General features: G+C 42.1%; 1 protein-coding gene across 1 annotated transcript in view; it reads right to left on the bottom strand.

Annotated features, from left to right (window-relative positions):
• The window catches only part of LOC132783300 (B-cadherin-like), a 43,147-nt gene extending 25,343 nt beyond the window's left edge, over positions 1-17,804 (bottom strand). The window contains exons 1-3 of the mRNA XM_067471075.1: positions 17,672-17,804; positions 17,075-17,195; positions 1,774-2,009 (exon numbers count right to left, since the gene is read on the bottom strand). Coding sequence (XP_067327176.1) covers positions 1,774-2,009; positions 17,075-17,195; positions 17,672-17,737 — 423 coding nt within the window. The 5' untranslated portion in view covers positions 17,738-17,804. The remainder of the gene's footprint in view (positions 1-1,773; positions 2,010-17,074; positions 17,196-17,671) is intronic.
• Positions 17,805-18,115: the final 311 nt, after the last annotated feature.

Raw genomic sequence — 18,115 nt, 5'->3', positions numbered from 1 at the left:
AGATCAGGCATGGCCCTCCCCTCAGGTGTTTTAGACTTCAACTCCCACAATTACCTTCTGACATACAGAAAAAACACAATCAAAGCAACCCCAACAGATGGCCACCTAGCCTTTGCAATAATAATAATAATAATAATAATAATAATATACGGCCAGCATATAGATTTTATTTGCTGTGTACTAATCTTGTGTTTTATATAATATAATAATAATAATAATAATAAGTACAAACCCAAGTGGCCATCCAGTCCAACCCCCTTCTGCAATGTAGGAAAAGCTCAATCAAAGCACCCCTAACAGATGGCCACCAAGCCTTTGCAATAATAATAATAATAATAATAATAATAATAATAATATACGGCCAGCATATTGATTTTATTTGCTGTGTACTAATCTTGTGTTTCAAATAATAATAATAATAATAATAATAATAATAATAATAATAAGTACAAATCCAAGGGGACATCCAGTCCAACCCCCTTCTGCAATGTAGGAAAAGCTCAATCAAAGCACCCCCAACAGATGGCCACCCAGCCTTTGCAATAACAACAACAACAACAACATAAAACCCTGGGGCCATCTTGTCCAACCCTCTTCTGGCAATCAGGAAAAGCACAAGCAAAGGACCACAAACAGATGGCCACCCAGCCTTTGTAATAATAATAATAATAATAATAATAATAATAGAAGCAACCCCAGGGACCATATAGTCCAATTCCTTTCTGCTATGCAGGATAGGCACAATCAAAGCACTCCCAACAAATGGCCACCCAGCCTTTGTAATAATAATAATGAAAATAATAATAATAATAACAGGAGCAACCCCAGGGGCCATCTAGTCCAACCCCCTTCTGCCTTGCAAGAGAAGCATATCGAAGCACCCCCGACAGATGGCCACTCAGCCTTTGTAATAATAATAATAATAATAATAATAATAATAATTATTATTATTATTAATATACATAAAATGTAATGTTCATTTGTGGGATTAACGTAACTCAGAAACCACTGGATGAATTGACACCAAATTTGGACACAATACACCTATCAGGCCAACGAGTGACCATCACTCATAAAAACAATGGAAAACACAGCGGAAGAAACTTAAAAAGCCAAAAAAAAAATACATCACAACGCATGTGCCTAACCACATATATACAAATATATACACCCACATATACACATATATACACATACAAAACACATATACACAGACTGGGCCACAGCAATGCATGGCAGGGGACGGCTAGTAATAATAATAATAATAATAATAATAATAATAATAATAATATACAAAATAGCTTAAACCCCATGGGGCCATCCAGTCCAACTTCCTTCTGCCATGCAGGAAAAGCATAATCAAAGCACTCCCAACAGATGGCCACCCAGCCTTTGTAATAATAATAATAATAATAATAATAGATAGATAAATAGATAGATAGCAGAAACCCCATGGGGCCTTCCAGTCCAACCTCCTTCTGCCATGCAGGAAAAGCATAATCAAAGCACCCCAACAGATGGCCACACAGCCTTTGTAATAATAATAATAATAGATAGATAGATAGATAGATACATAGATAGATAGATAGATAGATAGATAGATAGATAGATAGCAGAAACCCCAGGGGCCACCCAGTTCAACCCCCTTCTGCCTTGCAGGAAGAGCATAATCAAAATACCCCCAATGGATGGCCACCCGGTCTTTGTAACAACAACAACAACAGCAGCAGCAGTGAATGCCAGCCAAAGTTAATGAATAAAACCTATGCATACCGGGTGCTGCCGGGGGTGCTGCTCCTGGTGGTGATGTCTGTGCCGAAGCTTCAGGGTCACTTGTGCTGAGTGCTTCTTCCCGGCCGCGTCCCATCCGTGAACAGAGAAGCTGTGCTGGTGGCCCCGGAGGCGAAAGTGGCGCTTGACCGCCAGGGTGCCGTCCAACCGAAGCCTAAAGCGTGTGTCGTCTGAGAACAATGGGAGCTGCGTCCGGTCAGTGCAGTCCTCAAAGGTCACTGGGGAAGGGAGAGACAACATCAATGGGAAGAGCTGCAATACTAAGGGCTGGACTAGATAACCTTTGGGGGCCCCTTCCAAATTCGATTATTTGGACTACTTCATTGAAGCAAAAATTGGAGTTCTACATCGCAGGAATATGCTTTAGATGTAGATCTCCTGCAAATCCAAAGGGGTTGGAATAGATAACCTTTGGGATCCCTTCCATTTCCATGTCTTTACTATTATGCATTGGAAAGCATAATAGATTATTTCACTTAAAGTAGGAATGGAAAATATAATGGAAGGCAGGCGATGGACTATTTCACTTAAAGTAGGACTGGAAAATATAATTCATAGCCATGGGGTGGCCTAAATGACCATTGAGTGCCCTTCAGTTTAATTTTTGTTCCATGTATGTGTCGAAATATGTTTTAAAATATGTTTTCATGTAATTTATTTTAATCTTCTAAGTGCACTGACAAGCACTTCCCACAGGAGGGCGCCATTGCTCCATCACACTGGAAGCAAAAGCAACAACTGTTGTTGTCCAAGGCTTTCAGGGTCTGAATCACTGGGTTGCTGTGAGTTTTCCGGGCTGTATGTATGGCCATGGTCCACAAGCATTTTCTCCTGATGTTTCGCCAATGACAGGCAACATCAGAGGTTAGCATTTAATGGCCTTGCAGCTTCAAAGTCTGGGCGCTTCCTGCCTGGGGGAAAACCTTTGTTTGGAGGTGTTAGCTGGCCCTGATTGATTCTTGTCTGGAATTCGAAATAAAATTGCTTTATTATGCTGTGGAATCCCAGGAGTTGTAGTTTTCCAAGGTCTTGGCCCTGCTCTGCCAAAGAGTGCCAAGCTATAACTCCCAGGATTGCATAGCACTGAAACGTGGCAGTTAAAGCGATATTAAACTACGAGTCTATAGTGTAGATGCACCCTAGTTTGGCTTTTTTCCTGGTTTTCCATGTTTTTCTGGATTTAATCTGAATTATATTTAATACTATTGTGAGACGTGGCAGTTAAAGCGATACTAAACTACATTGAGCCTACAGTGTAGATGCATCCTAGGTTGTCTTTTTTCCTGGTTTTCCATGTTTTTCTGGATTTAATCTGAATTATATTTAATACAGAAATGCTGTTTTAATAATTGTATATTTGTGAAATTGCATGCTGATGTTTTTATGTTAAGATGCTTTGAGTCTCCTGATGAGGGAGAGATAAAGCAGGGCATTAATAAATATAATAATGGGTTGCTGTGAATTTTCCGGGCTGCCTGGCTATGTTCCAGAAGCATTCTCTCCTGGCGTTTTGCCCACATCTACGGCAAGCATCCTCAGAGGTTGTGAGGTCTTTTGGAAGCTAGGAAAATTGGGTTTATATATCTGTGGAATTGAGGTCGAACCCAGAACTCCCTGCCTTCAAGCTGATTTGACCTGCAGCAGGAGTTCCTCAGTTCTCCATTGCCCCGCTTGGGCCAACCTGCATGAACGTGGCCACAGCAGCAGCTGCAACTCAGGAGCCTTTTCATTACTTTACTTTCTTCCCCTTCCTAACATTGTAACTAATCCCCCAATAAAAAGTATCAATTAATTGTAACCTTTACCCTCTCCATAGTATTACTTTGTGTCTTTTCATTGCCTCAAACCTCTCTTTCCATGAACCTTTCTTCTCCCAGGTTGCAGATGACTGTCGGCCCTCCTGGGATGCGATTTTTGCGTCCCGGGGAGGCTGAAACTGCGTTCCCTTAAACCGCGGATATGGAAACCCCCTCGGGAACCCGTATCCACGAGTCAATGGATCGCATCATGGTGTCATTCTCTTGTTGGTGGGTCTGAGGGCTCCTCTCTCCTGGGTGGGAGCCTCTAAATTCTAGCTCGATATCAGAATAATGTCCAGGGTGGAAGAAAGAACTCTTGTCTGTTGGAGGCAAGGACGAATATTGCAATTGGCCAGCTTGATTAGCATTGCAAAGCCTTTCAGCTTAAAGGCCTGGCTGATTCCTGCCTGGGGGAATCCTTTGTTGGGAGGTCTTAGCTGTCCCTGGTTGTTTCCTGCCTGGAATTCTCCTGTTCTCTGAGTGTTGTTCTTCATTTACTGTCCTGATTTTAGAAGTTTTCAATACTGGTAGCCAAATTTTGTTCATTTTCATGGTTTCCTCCTTTCTGTTGACATTGTCCACATGCTTCTTGTGAATGTCAATGGCTTCTCTGTGTCGTCTGACATGGTGGTTGTCAGAGTGGTCCACCATTTCTGTATTCTCAAAGGACAAGAGGAATCCTCTCACCTCTGCAGGAGTCTCCCATATACCATGCAGCTGTAGACAAAACTTCATATGGACCCTCAAATGCAGCAGCGTTGCCCAAATACGAATCAAGGAACATGAAAAGCATTGCAGACTAATTCAACCAGAGAAGTCAGCCATAACAGAGCACTTGATGAACCAACCTGGACACAGAGTATTATTGGAGAATGCTGGACCACTCTCACAGCCATCATGTTGGACTACAGAGAGAAGCCACTGAAATCCACAAGAAGCATGTGGACAATGTCAACTAAAAGAGAGCAACCATGAAAATGAACAACATTTGGGTACCAGTATTTTAAAAACTCTAAAATTAGCACTGCAAATAAAAAGCAACACTTAGAAAACAGGGGAATTCCAGACAAGAATAAATCAGGGCTAGCTAATCACCTCCAACAAAGGATTCCCCCAAGCAGGAATCGGCCAGGCCTTGAAGCTGAAGGGCTTTTCAATGCTAATCAAGATGATTAATTGCAACATTCACACTTGCCTCCAACAGACAAGAGTTCTTTCTCCCACCCTGGACATCATTCCACAGATACGTAAACCTCACTTGCCTAGTTTCCAACAGACCTCCCAACCTCTGAGGATGCCTGCTGTAGATGTGGGCGAAACGTCAGGAGAGAATGCTTCTGGAACATGGCCAGACAGCTCAGAAAACTCACAGCAACCCAATAATTTCAGCTATGAAATCCTTCAACAACATTATTATTATTATTATTATTATTATTATTATTATTATTATTATTATTCACTGACACAAAGCCACAGCAAACGAGACTATATGCTGGATTTTGTATCACAAAATCACAAGTCGAACACTTCCCAAGCATCTAGGACTGTGTGATTATTATTATTATTATTATTATTATTATTATTAGAAACACAACAAGATGAGTCCACAGCAGACACTCTGATGGCTGTTGTATTGGATCACAAGTCGAACACTTCCCAAGTGTGATGTGCAGATCCCAGTAAGGTGGCCTTTTGCAGCTGGCAGCTGGCAATTTTGTGTTTAAGTGCAGGTCAAGGTCTGGAGGCACTGCACCCAGTGTGCCGATCACTGCTGGGACCACCTTGACTGGCTTGTGCCAGAGTATTTGCAGTTCGATCTTTAAATCCTCATATTGTGTCAGCTTTTCCAGTTATTTCTCTTTAATTATTATTATTATTAATAATAATTAATAATAATAATAATGCTCTTCTTTCCTTTCTCTGCAAAGAGTCCAGGATTACAGGTGAGGCTTGCTCACCTGAAACTTTCACCTGCTATTCTGGGCAATAAAGGTCCTCTTGTGCAAAGAAAGGAAAGGCACTCTAATCCTGGCAAAAAAACACCTTTTTTCCAAAAGCACTTCTTGTTCAGGTGACTCTACCTGCAGGCCATTTCTCAACCTTTTTGGGCCTCCTTTTCTCCTATTTCCATCACAAAAGGTGTGGCTCCTGGAAAACCAGGTATCACTCCTTTTCCTGAGTGCTGGAGTCCCCAAAAATGTAACTTTTCCAGGGCTCCAGGCGGAAGAATGCATGGCCCAAGCCTGTTGGGTGTCACATAGCTTTCTACCTGGCGTCAGGAAAGGGAGCGCCAAACAAACCCGGCCAAACTGGTTGCTCAGGTTGGCCTACCTGGAAGGGGCAGCGCGTAACGCGTTCCTGCTTCAGCAAGATGTGACAAATCCCTTTCCCTTGGGAGAAAGAACCCTTTGCGGAGGCAGAGAAAGCATTTCCCAACCTTTTTTCCCTTTTCTTTCAATTTCCATTCCAAAGCAATTGGAACCTGCAAGAGGTCCCAGGGTTCAATTCCTGCTCTATTTCCTTGCAAAAATTAAGAATTGCATGGAAACCACACCTCTGGTTTTGCCTTATAGTATTTCTGGTATGGGGTGCAAGGATGGAGATAGTTAAAAGAATGGGGAAAATTAGAGAATAATACAGAACAGGATAAACGGAATCTGGGCCATCGATTTATCTGACAAGTTGGCATTAGAAAGAGCAGAAAATAAAAAATCAGCCTAATAATAATAATAATAATAATAATAATAATAATAGAGTCTGTCTACATCCCTTGTATTGCTTAGGTCTTGGTTTCCATAGACAAAAGTCAGACAATTATGATGATGCATCCAGTCTACATCCTTTATACCACTTGGGTCTCAGTTTCCAAATGATGATGATGATGATGATGATGATAAATTCTCTCAACATCTCTTGTATTGCTTATGTCTTGGTTTCCATACACAAAAGCCAGATAGTGATGATGATGATATATCCAGTCTACATCACTTATACTACCTAAGTTTTGGTTTTCAGATCATCATAATGATGATGATGATAATAATAATAATAATTATTATTATTATTATTATTTCACATCCCTTGTATTATTTATGTCTTTGTTTCCATAGACAAAAGCCAGATAATGATAATGATGTCGCCTGTCTACAACCCTTATACCACTTGGGTCTCAGTTTCCAGATAATAATGGTAATGATAATAATAATAATAATAATAATAATAATAGTCGGCAACAGATCCGAAATGTAGACTCTGCAAGGAAGCAGATGAAACAATAGATCACATCCTCAGTTGCTGCAAGAAGATCGCGCAGACAGACTACAAGCAGAGGCATAACACCATTGCTCAGATGATTCATTGGAACTTGTGCCACAAATACCATCTGCCTGTGACAACTAACTGGTGGGATCACAAGCCTGAAAAAGTTACAGAAGATGAACACGTCAAACTCCTCTGGGACTTCCAAATCCAGACAGACAGAGTTTTAGATACTCCTGACCTCACGATCGTGTTAAAAAACAAAGTATGGATTGTTGATGTTGCAATCCCAGATGGCAGCAGGATTGAAGAGAAACAACTGGAAAAGCTGACACAATATGAGGATTTAAATATCGGACTGCAAAGACTCTGGCACAAGCCAGTAAAGGTGGTCCCAGTGGTGACTGGCACACTGGGTGCAGTGCCTAAAGACCTTGGCCTGCACTTAAACACAATCATCACTGACAAGATTACCATCTGTCAGCTGCAGAAAGCTACCTTACTGGGATCTGCGCACATTATTCGCCGATACATCACATAGTCCTAGACACTTGGGAAGTGTTTGATGTGTGATCCAATGCAACAGCCAGCAGAGTGATCTTGTCTGCTGTGGACTCATCTTGTTGTGTTTCTAATAATAATAATAATAATAATAATAATAATAATAATAGTACAACTTGATTGATTACAAAAAAGCATTTGACTCACTGCCACATTGTTGGATTATCAAATGTCTAGATGTCATCGGGATTTGTGAAAATATTAAAAAAATTCACCGAAACAATGGAAAACTAAGTTGTTGTAGGTTTCTCCAGGCTATATGGCCATGTTCTGGAGGCAATTTTTCTCCTGACGTTTCGCCTGCATCTATGGCAAGCATCCTCAGAGGTAGTGAGGTCTTGCCATAGATGCAGGCGAAACGTCAGGAGAAAAATTGCCTCCAGAACATGGCCATATAGCCCGGAAAAACCTACAACAACCCAGTGATCCCGGCCATGAAAGTCTTCGAAATACAGAAAACTAAGTTGTTCATATTTTTCAAATAATAATAATAATAATAATAATAACAACAATGTCTTCTCTCCACATCCCTTGTATTGCTTACATCTTTGCAGCTATGAGAACAAGGAACTTCTGGTTTTAAATGGAAATGGAGATAACAAGGAAGATGAGATGTTTGTCTGAACAACTTTGAAAAACCACAACAGCAAACGCCTGTGACTCACTAGATATATACTATGAATGTTTAGGTCTCTGTGTCTTTCGCAACCCCAGACATTGCGCAAAGGGAGATAGATGTCTCCGCACCAGGGACAATGTCTTTATTTAGTCAGAAATACAGTCCTCCTGGACTGCGGGGATCGCTTATTGTGCAAATAACAGAAGTGGAGAAAAGAGACAGAGAAGTCCCTTTCGCTGTTTGTTATCAGCTGGAAAAAACCCACGCAAGGCACTGAGGGCAGCAGCATCTGGCCTTACAGAGAAATGAAACCAGACCCTGTTTGCACGGAAGAGGGCCAAATATGGCCCCAGGGAGGGTCCCGATCCCCGGTGACGTGAGCCTTCCTCCCACGTTGAGGACAGCGCCCAAAAAGATATTATCATATTTCCTTATTTGCAGTCTCAAACAGAGGACTTCAAAAAGGCAATCAGAGCCACAAAAGGGTCCACGGAGGTCATCTAGACCAACCTTCATTTTCATGCCTTAAAAGTGCACCCTTCATGTATAATATGTTTAATTCTGTTTTGATGTTTATAGCTGTTAGGGCTGCAAGTTGTATACTGTAATGCTTTTTCAATTGAGTCTCTTTTTAGAAAATACATGTATGTGGTCTTTATAGAGAATATTTATATTCTCCAAAGGGAATATAATCGTAGAAAGCTAGCGTTGGAAAATACCCCAAGGGCCATCCAGTTCAGACAGGTAGGTAGGTAGATAGATATAATAGAATCCTAGTTGAAAGAGACCCCCAGAGGGCATTCAGTCCAACCCCATAAGATAGATAGATAGATAGATAGATAGATAGAAAGAAAGAAAGAAAGATAGATAGATAGATAGATAGATAGATATCATAGAATCCTAGAGTCAGAAGATATCCCCAGAGGGCATCCAGTCCAACCTCATGATCAAGAGAGAGAGGGAGAGAGGGAGAGAATCCTAGAGTTGAGTTGGAAGAGACCCCAAAGGCCATCCAGTCCAACCGTCTAAAACATGGATGGATGGGATGGATGGATGGATGGACGGACAGACAGAATCCTAGAGTTGGATGAGACCCAAAAGGCCATTCAGTCCAACCCCCTAAGATATGGATGGATGGATAGAATCCTAGAGTTGGAAGAGATCCCCAGAGGGCATCCAGTGCAAATCCATGATAGATAGATAGATAGATAGATAGATAGATAGATAGATAGAATATAATATAATTCTACAGTTGGAAGAGACCCCAGAGGGAATCCAGTCCAACCTCCTAAGATATGGATGGATGGATGGATGCATGGATAGATAGATAGATAGATAGATAGATAGATAGATAGATAGATAGAATCCTAGAGTGGAAGAGACCCCAAAGGCCACCCAGTCCAACCCCCTAAGACCTGGATGGATGGATGGATGGACAGTCAGAATCCTAGAGTTGGATGAGACCCAAAAGGCCATCCAGGCCAACCCCCTAAGACATAGATAGATGGATGGACAGATGGACCGACAGAATCCTAGAGTTGGAAGAGACCACAAAGGCCATCCAGTCCAACCTCCTAAGACATGGATGGACCGACAGAATCCTAGAGTTGGAAGAGACCCCAAAGGCCATCCAGTCCAACCCCCTAAGACATGGATGGATGGATGGACAGTCAGAATCCTAGAGTTGGATGAGATCCCCAAAGGTCATCCAGTCCAACCCCCTAAGACATGGATAAATGGGTGGATGGGTGGATAGACAAGAGAGAATCCTAGAGTTGGATGAGACCCAAAAGGCCATCGAGTCCAACTCCATGACAGATAGATAGATATCATAGAATCCTAGAGTTAGAAGAGAACCTCAGAGAGCATCCAGTCCAACCATTTTTCCAGGCAGGAAAGGCACAATCAAAGTACTCCCAACAAATGGCCATAACAACAAAAACAAGAAGAAAAACAACATAACAGCTCTCAGTTATCTCAGTAGGAGATAAAAGCAAAATAGAATTTAGTCCTTCCTAGAGTGCATCTACAGCACAGAATGAATGTAGTTTGACCTTACTTTAACGAGCATAACAATAGCTATTATTATTATTATTATTATTATTTTATTTTATTTTTATTATTATTATTTGAAATACAACAAGATGAGTCCACAGCAGACACTCTGCTGTCTGTTGTATTGGATCACACGTCGGACACTTCCCAAGTGTCTGACATGGTTTTTTAAAAAAATTATTATTGTTATTATTATTATTATTATTATTATTATTAATTTTATACTCTGTGGGGGGAGGGGGGTCTCATGGCGGTAAATCCCACGCTTTGGACAAGTTTAAAAAGTACAGTATGAAAGCTAAAAGAAAAATAAGGTGGTAAGAAAAACAGAATCAAAATCAATATACTAACTTTGCAGGAAGCCCATGTTTGGACAATGAGCTCACCTGGCGGTTTCACTCTGACTTTCCAAGTGACGAGACCTGAGTTTCACTTCGGGTTGAATCAGACAGGTGTTGTCATAGGTCTGAATAACTTGGGACGGGGACAAGGGTCGGGACTTTCGCGTCCTTCCTTTGCTCTCTCTAGGTCTCTCCACAGTCACAGAGGTCATCATCATTCCGGACCAGAAGTTAAACAAACAAACTTCAGAAAATCCAGGTGATGAATGACCGAAAAATCCCGTGGGTTTCACTTTCACACCTAGGACCCATTCAGAATGAATGCAGTTTTGACCCCACCTGAACTGCCCTGGGCTCAATGTTATGGGGTCCTGGGAATTGCAGTTTGGCACTCTTGGGCAGAGGTGGTGACAGACCCGGCAAAACTACAACTCATTGCTTTGTGCATCTACACTGCAGAATGAATGCAGTTTAACGCCACTTTCACACCACCTGGCCCAATGCCCATGGCATCAGGGGATTTGTAGTTTCTCAATTCTCAGGAGGTTGTGTTATATGATCCCTATGGGGTGAAAGACGGAACAGAACGAAAGGCAACAACAATAATAGGCAAGATCTATATGCCAGCCGTTTGATGTAGTAGTACTTTAATAATGTTTATATTGTTGTCCTTTTATACCAGGTCTGGGCAAACTTTCTAACTTGGGGGCTGCATGCAAGCACTCCCTGCTCGGAGGACCGGATGCCCGATGATGGAAGGAAGGAGGAAGGAAAGAAGGAAGAGAGGAGGAAGGGAGGAAGAGAAGAATGGAAGGAGAAAGAGAGAGCAAGGGAAGGGGGGGGAGAGGGAAGGAAAGAAGGACAAAAGGGACGAAAGGAAGGATTAAATGGTGGAAGGGAAGAATGGAAGGAACGAAGGAAGGAGAAAGGAAAGAGAGAATGAAGGAAGAATGAAAGGCAGGAAAGAAAGGTTGGAAGGAGAAAGAGGGAGAGAGAAGGAGAGAGGAAAGGAAGGAAGGACAAAAGGGATGGAAGAAATGATGAAAGGGTGGAAGGGAAGAATGGAAGGAAGGAAGGAAGGAAGGAAGGAAGGAAGGAAGGAAGGAAGGAAGGAGGAATGAAAGAGAGAAGGAAGGAAGGAAGTAAGGAAGGAAGGAAGGAAGAGAGGAGGAAGGGAGAAAGAGAAAAATGGAAGGAGGGAGGGAAGAAAGAAGGAAGGAAGGACAAAAAGGACGGAAGGAAGGATGAAATGGTGGAAGGGAAGGATGGAAGTAACGAAGGGATGGAGGAAGGACAGAGAGAAGGAAGGAAGGATGAAAGGCAGGAAAGGGGGAGAGGGAAGGGGAGGAAAGAGGGAAGGAAGGATGAAAGGGTGGAAGGGAAGAATGGATGGAAGGAAGGAAGGAGGCAAGGATAAAGGAAAGAGAAGAAAGGAAAGGGTGGAAGGAAATGGAGGGAGGGAGAAAGAGGTAAGGGACAGAGAGAAGGAAGGGAAGACTAATGGAAAGGAAGGAAGGAAGGAGAAAGAGGGAGAGAGGGAGAGAGGGAAGGAAGGACGAAGATGAAAGGGTGGAATGGAAGTAAGGGAAGGGGGAAGGAAGAGAAAGAAGGACAAAAGGGTGGAAGGAAAGGAAGGATAGGAGGGAGGTAAGGAGGAAGGAAAGAGAGGAAGGAAGGAAGGAAGGATGGAAGGAGAAAGAGGGAGGGGAGGGAGGGAGAAAAGAGAGAAGGAAGGAAAGACAAAAGGGAAGGAAGGATGGAAGGGTGGAAGGAAAGGAAGGAAGGGAAGGAGGAAGGAAAGAGAAAGAAGGACAAAAGGGTGGAAGGGAAAGAAGGATGGGAGGGAGGGAAGGAGGGAAGGAGGAAGGAAAGAGAGGAAGGAAGGAAGGAAGGAAGGAAGGAAGGAAGGAAGAAAAGGAGAAAGAGGGAGGGAAGGGAAAAGAGAAGGATAGGATGGTGTGAGAGGAGGGCCTAAGAAAAGAGCCCAAGGGGGTTATATTGTGGCCATAATAATAATAATAATAATAATAATAATAATAATAATAATAGTCTTTAACCTCTTCTGCCAAAGGATATCAAACTACAACTCCCAGGATTCCCAAAGGATTGAGCCATTGCGGTGAAAATGGTGCCAAACTGCATCAATTCTACAGTATAGACACACCCATTGTAGCAGAACAAAAGGACAGAACAAGGAAAGGTTGGCCCAGGTGAGCCGTTTTGGTCTTGAAATAACTATGGATTGAGGTGAGATTTGCAAAAAGGTTGCGACATCTCCCTTCTCCTTTTCCTTCTGCTTCCAGGGCAGACGAGGACAAAAGAGGCAAATAGGAACAGAAGCTGCCATTTCGCAAACAACAGCGCCATTTCCACCTTCCTCAGCTCTTTCCACTCCATTGAACCCACCTCTTCACCTCCTCTGCTCACCTTTTCCATTTGCCATCTGTTTCTATTCCTGCCTTGACACAGTAGAATGAATGCAGTTTGCCACCACTTTCACTGCCATGGCTCAATGCTATAGGATCCTGGGAGTTGTGGTTTCTCAAGGTCCACAGTGTTCTTTGGGTGCACCTCCACTGTAGAATCAATGTGGTTCGACCGTAGTATAACCCCCAATGCTATGGGATCCTGAGGGTTGTAGTTTCTCAAGGTCCATAACTTTCTCTGGGTGCATCTCCACTGTAGAATTAATGTGGTTTGACGGTACTCTAAGCCCTAATGCTATGGGAGCATGGGAATTGTAGTTTCTCAAGGTCCATAGCTTTCTCTGGGCACATCTCCACTGTAGAATTAATACGGTTCAACGGTACTCTAAGCTCCAATGTCATGGGAGTTGTAGTGTCTCAAGGTCCATTACTTTCTCTGGGTGCATCTTCACTGTAGAATTAATTCTGTTCGACTCTACTCTAACCCCCAATGCTATGGGAGTGTGGGAGTTGCAGTTTCTCAAGGTCCATAACTTTATCTGGGCACATCTCCACTGTAGAATTAATGTGGTTTGACGGTAATCTAAGCCCTAATGCTATAGGATCATGGGAGTTGTAGTGTCTCAAGGTCCATTACTTTCTCTGGGTGCATCTCCACTGTAGAATTAATGCGGTTCGACTCTACTCTAACCCCCAATGCTATGGGAGTGCGGGAGTTGCAGTTTCTCAAGGTCCATAGCTTTCCCTGGGCACATCTCCACTGTAGAATGAATGCAGTTTGACTCCACAATAACCCCCAATGCTATGGGAACGTGGGAGTTGTAGTGGAGGTGACAGGTGTTGGAAAACCACAGCTCCCAGGGTGGCATAGAATTTATCAGCCAGGGCAGATCAATTGGGGTCAAATGGTACCAATTGCCCAACGTGAATGCACTCTCTGAACCAAATCAAGTCACCCAAATGAGAAATATTGCTGCCGGAAATGACCACTATCCCGAAGGCATCATCAATAACGCCAGGAGCAGAGTGACTCAGTCCCAAAATGGGAAGTGGCTCCATCGCGTTACTCTTTTCACGCTGGTTTTGCAATGCAAAAATCAACAGGAAATATTCCGTCAAGGGGTGAGGAATACAACAAATAGAGTACTAATAAATATAATAATAAATAATATATATTGGCTGTATAAACAAAGTTTGGAAATGGTTCCTGTATGCTTCTTATGACCTACAGTTGATTATTGTGTCATGTCTTCTAGATCCACTTCATGGGATATAGCAGTGCCCCTACTTCTATCGGGATTAATTGTGACTTCCCATCTGGCTGAAAGGGGCTTGGACTAGATGCCCTCTGAGGGTCCCTTCCAACTGTAGTGAAATATAGACTCTTTGCGAGTCCAGTGGAGTCTCCCTCCATGGAAGCTTCAAAACAGTGGCTGGATGGCCATCTGTTGGGAAGGCTTTTATTGTGACTTTCCATCTGGCTGAAAGGGGGGATGGACTAGATGCTCTCTGGGGGTCCCTTCCAACACTAGTGAAGTATAGACTCCTTGTGAATCCAGTGGAGTCTCCTTTCCTGGAAGCTTCAAAACAAAGGCTGGATGGTCGTCATTTTGGGGGGATTTGATTATGATTTCTTCCTTGGCTGAGAGGGGGTTGGACTAGATGCCCTCTGGGGATCGCTTCCAACTCTAGTGAAATATAGATTCCCTTCAAGTCTAATGGAGTCTCCTTCTCTGGAGGCTTCAAAAGATAGGCTGGATGGTCATCTGTCGGGAGGGCTTTGATTGTAACTTTCTGCCTGGCGGAGAGGGAGTTGGAATAGATACCCTCTGGGGGTCCCTTCCAACTCTAGTGAAATATAGATTCCCTTCAAATCTAATGGAGTCTCCTTCTCTGGAGGCTTCAAAAGATAGGCTGGATGGTCATCTGTTGGGAGGGCTTTGTTTGTGACTTCCTGTCTGGCTGAAGGGGATTGGACTAGATGCCCTCTGGGGGTCCTTTCCAACTCTAGTGAAGTAGAGACTCCCTGAAAGTCCAGTGGAGTCTCCTTCCCTGGAGTCTTCGAAACAGTATGGATGACCATCTGTCGAGAGGGCTTTGGCTGTGCCTAGTTGTCCAATACACTGTTTTGAAAGCGCTGGTGCAGACCCAACCAGGAAGCAGCAAAGGGCAGCAGGTAAATGATTCACGGAGCTTTATTATTGACACAAAACAGGCTCGGCCTTGTACAGCAAAGAATGTGATAAGCCTTGGAAATACGGCAGGCAGGTAACCGGCACAGAAGGACTGGCAAAGTTCAAATGAGCAAATCAGAAACCCGCCCTGCTTTGCAAGCTGAGACAGGCCCTTTCTTTCTCTTTCTTAAGGGCCCCACCTTGCATTGCGGAAAAACACCTGCAAGTTAACCCTTTCCCAGCTCCCAATTCTTTTGGAAATTATGGCATGACATACATCAAAATTGAGTGCATCTACACTGGAGAACTGATGCAGTTTGAAACCAAAGGAGAGTGGAGGGTGAGCCCTGGCTCCACAATAAGAAGGAAGGAAAAAAGGAAGGAAGGAAATCCACAAATAGCTTGGAACGTCTTCCACACTGGAGGACCAATGCAGTTTGAAACCAAAACAGAGTGGAGGGTGAGCCCTGGCTCCACAATAGATTGGAAGGAAGGAAAGAAATAAGGGAGGGAGGGGAGCAAACCCGCTGCGCCACCAGGGACCCCAAAAGTGGGATATAAATATAAATATAATAAAAATAATAAAAATAATAATAGACTGAGCCACTTAAGGTCTTAATGAAGAGATAAAAGTGGGATATAAATATAAATATAATTATAATTATAATAGCCTGAGCTGCATAAGATCTCAATGAAGAGATAAAAGTGGGATATAATAGTAATAATAATAATAATAATAATAATAATAATAGCCCGAGCCACTTATGATCTCAATGGACAGATAAAAGTGGGATATGATAACAATAACAATAATAATAATAATAATAATAATAATAATAATAGCCCGAGCCATTTATGGTCTCAATGGACAGATAAAAGTGGGATATAATAATAATAATTATTATAATAGCCCGAGCCACTTATGGTCTCAATGGGCAGATAAAAGTGGGATATAAATATAACTCTATATAATAATAATAATAATAATAATAATAATAATAATAATAGCCTGAGCTGCATAAGGTCTCAATGAAGAGATAAAAGTGGGATATAATAATAATAATAATAATAACCGAGCCACTTATGGACTCAATGGACAGATAAAAAGTGGGATATAAATATAATAATAATAATAATAATAATAATAATAATAATAATAATAGCCCGAACCACTTGTGGTCTCAATGGACAGAAAAAAGTGGGATATAAATATAATTCTATATAATAATAATAATAATAATAATAATAATAATAATAATAGCCCGAGCCACTTATGGTCTCAATAGACAGATAAAAGTGGGAAAAATATAAATATAATAATAGTAATAATAATAATAATAGCCTGAGCCACTTATGGTCTCAATGTACAGATAAAAGTGGGATATAAATATAATAATAATAATAATAATAATAATAGTAATAGTAATAATAGTAATAATAGCATGAGTTGCATAAGATCTCAATGAAGAGATAAAAGTGGAAAATAATAATAATAATAATAATAATAATAATCCAAGCCACTTATGGTCTCAATGGACAGATAAAAGTGGGATATAAATATTATAATAATAGCCCAAATCACTTGAAGTCTCAATGGATAGATAAAAGTGGGATATAAATATAATAATAATAATAATAATAATAATAATAATAATAATAGCCTGAGCTGCATAAGGTCTCAATGAAGGCATAAAAGTGGGATATAAATATAATAACAGCCTAAGCCACTAAGTATACAATTATTATTGATCTCAATGAATAGATAAAAAGTGGGATATAAATATATTATAATAATGATAATGGATCCAAGCCTAGCAGAACTGGAAGAGACCCATAGAAACTGGGGGCTTGAAACTGGTGAGCAAACCATCACCGTCATCATCATTGTCATCAATTCCATCGTCACCATCATCATCATCATGACTTTCATGGGTGACCGGGGTCAATACAATTCAGGAGAGAAACTCCCATAGGGAAACTCCCAAAAGGATGACGCAAGACGGACGACAAATCCAGAACCCGGGGAAAAAGTTGGGGTTCTCGATCTTACCTCGGCCCAAGACCCGGTTCCGTTCCAAGTCCACCCTCGGGACGTGGAAGACGTAGTTCTCTGAAAGGAAGCCTGGCTGGCACGGGGCCTCCTCGATGGTCCCCAAAACACATAGTAAACCCTATGAAGGCAGAAAAGGGAAAGTCAAGAGAGAAGGGCTGATACAGTTTGACACAACTTTAGAATCAATGATACAGTTTGACACAACTTTAGGATCAATGCGATGGAAGCCTGGGAGATATAGTTTGACAAGGTCCACACCCACCAATTCAACTTGACTTTAAAGCAATTATTTTTGCTATCTGGTGTATATATAAACTGAAAACATACCAATGCGCAAACATTAAAACAGCATTTGAAGGACAGCTCCCAAACAAAAAAAGTAACTTTTCCAGGAAAATAGGAACTTTTCCAAGCATTGCTTGCTATTTTGGGGAGCAAAAGCTGTACCCCTGCTTCTCCATTAGCTCTCATTGGATCCCCTTCCATTCAAATTGTGTATTTTGACCTCCAAGGGAGTTTCCAGTTGCCTCTGAGCATGCACAGAGTGCTTTCTGGCTCCTTGGGAACCCCCAAACCTTCCCATTAGGGTCTTACCTGGATGAAGAGGAAGGGCATCCATGGGGACAGCCCCAAAGAGCGTCCAAACAGGGTCCTCCCCATAGAAAGTGAAGGAGCCAAAGGTGAAGAAGCGTCTGCAAAGTTTGCAAAGCCAACTAACTCTGAGCTGAGAAGGAAGAGGCACATCAGTGCAGGTGGGAAGCCCCGCCCACTCCACACAAGCCCCGCCCACTCCTCAATGAGGCCCCGCCCCCTCATTCTCTCTCTCCTGGGCAGGTGTGCTCCTTGCAAGCAGAGAACCTTGGCACACAGAACTCCTTTGACCAACAGAAAATACTGGAAGGGTTTGGTGGGCATTGACCTTGAGTTTGGGAGTTGTAGTTCACCTACATCCAGAGAGCACTGTGGACTCAAACAATGATGGATCTGGACCAAACTTGGCACAAATATTCCATATGCCCAAATATGAACACAGATGGA

The sequence above is a fragment of the Anolis sagrei genome, chromosome 8, assembly GCF_037176765.1.
Source record: "Anolis sagrei isolate rAnoSag1 chromosome 8, rAnoSag1.mat, whole genome shotgun sequence".
Taxonomy (NCBI): Eukaryota; Metazoa; Chordata; class Lepidosauria; order Squamata; family Dactyloidae; genus Anolis; species Anolis sagrei.
Note: the sequence above shows the minus strand (reverse complement) of the source record. Positions and strands in the feature narration are given on the sequence as shown.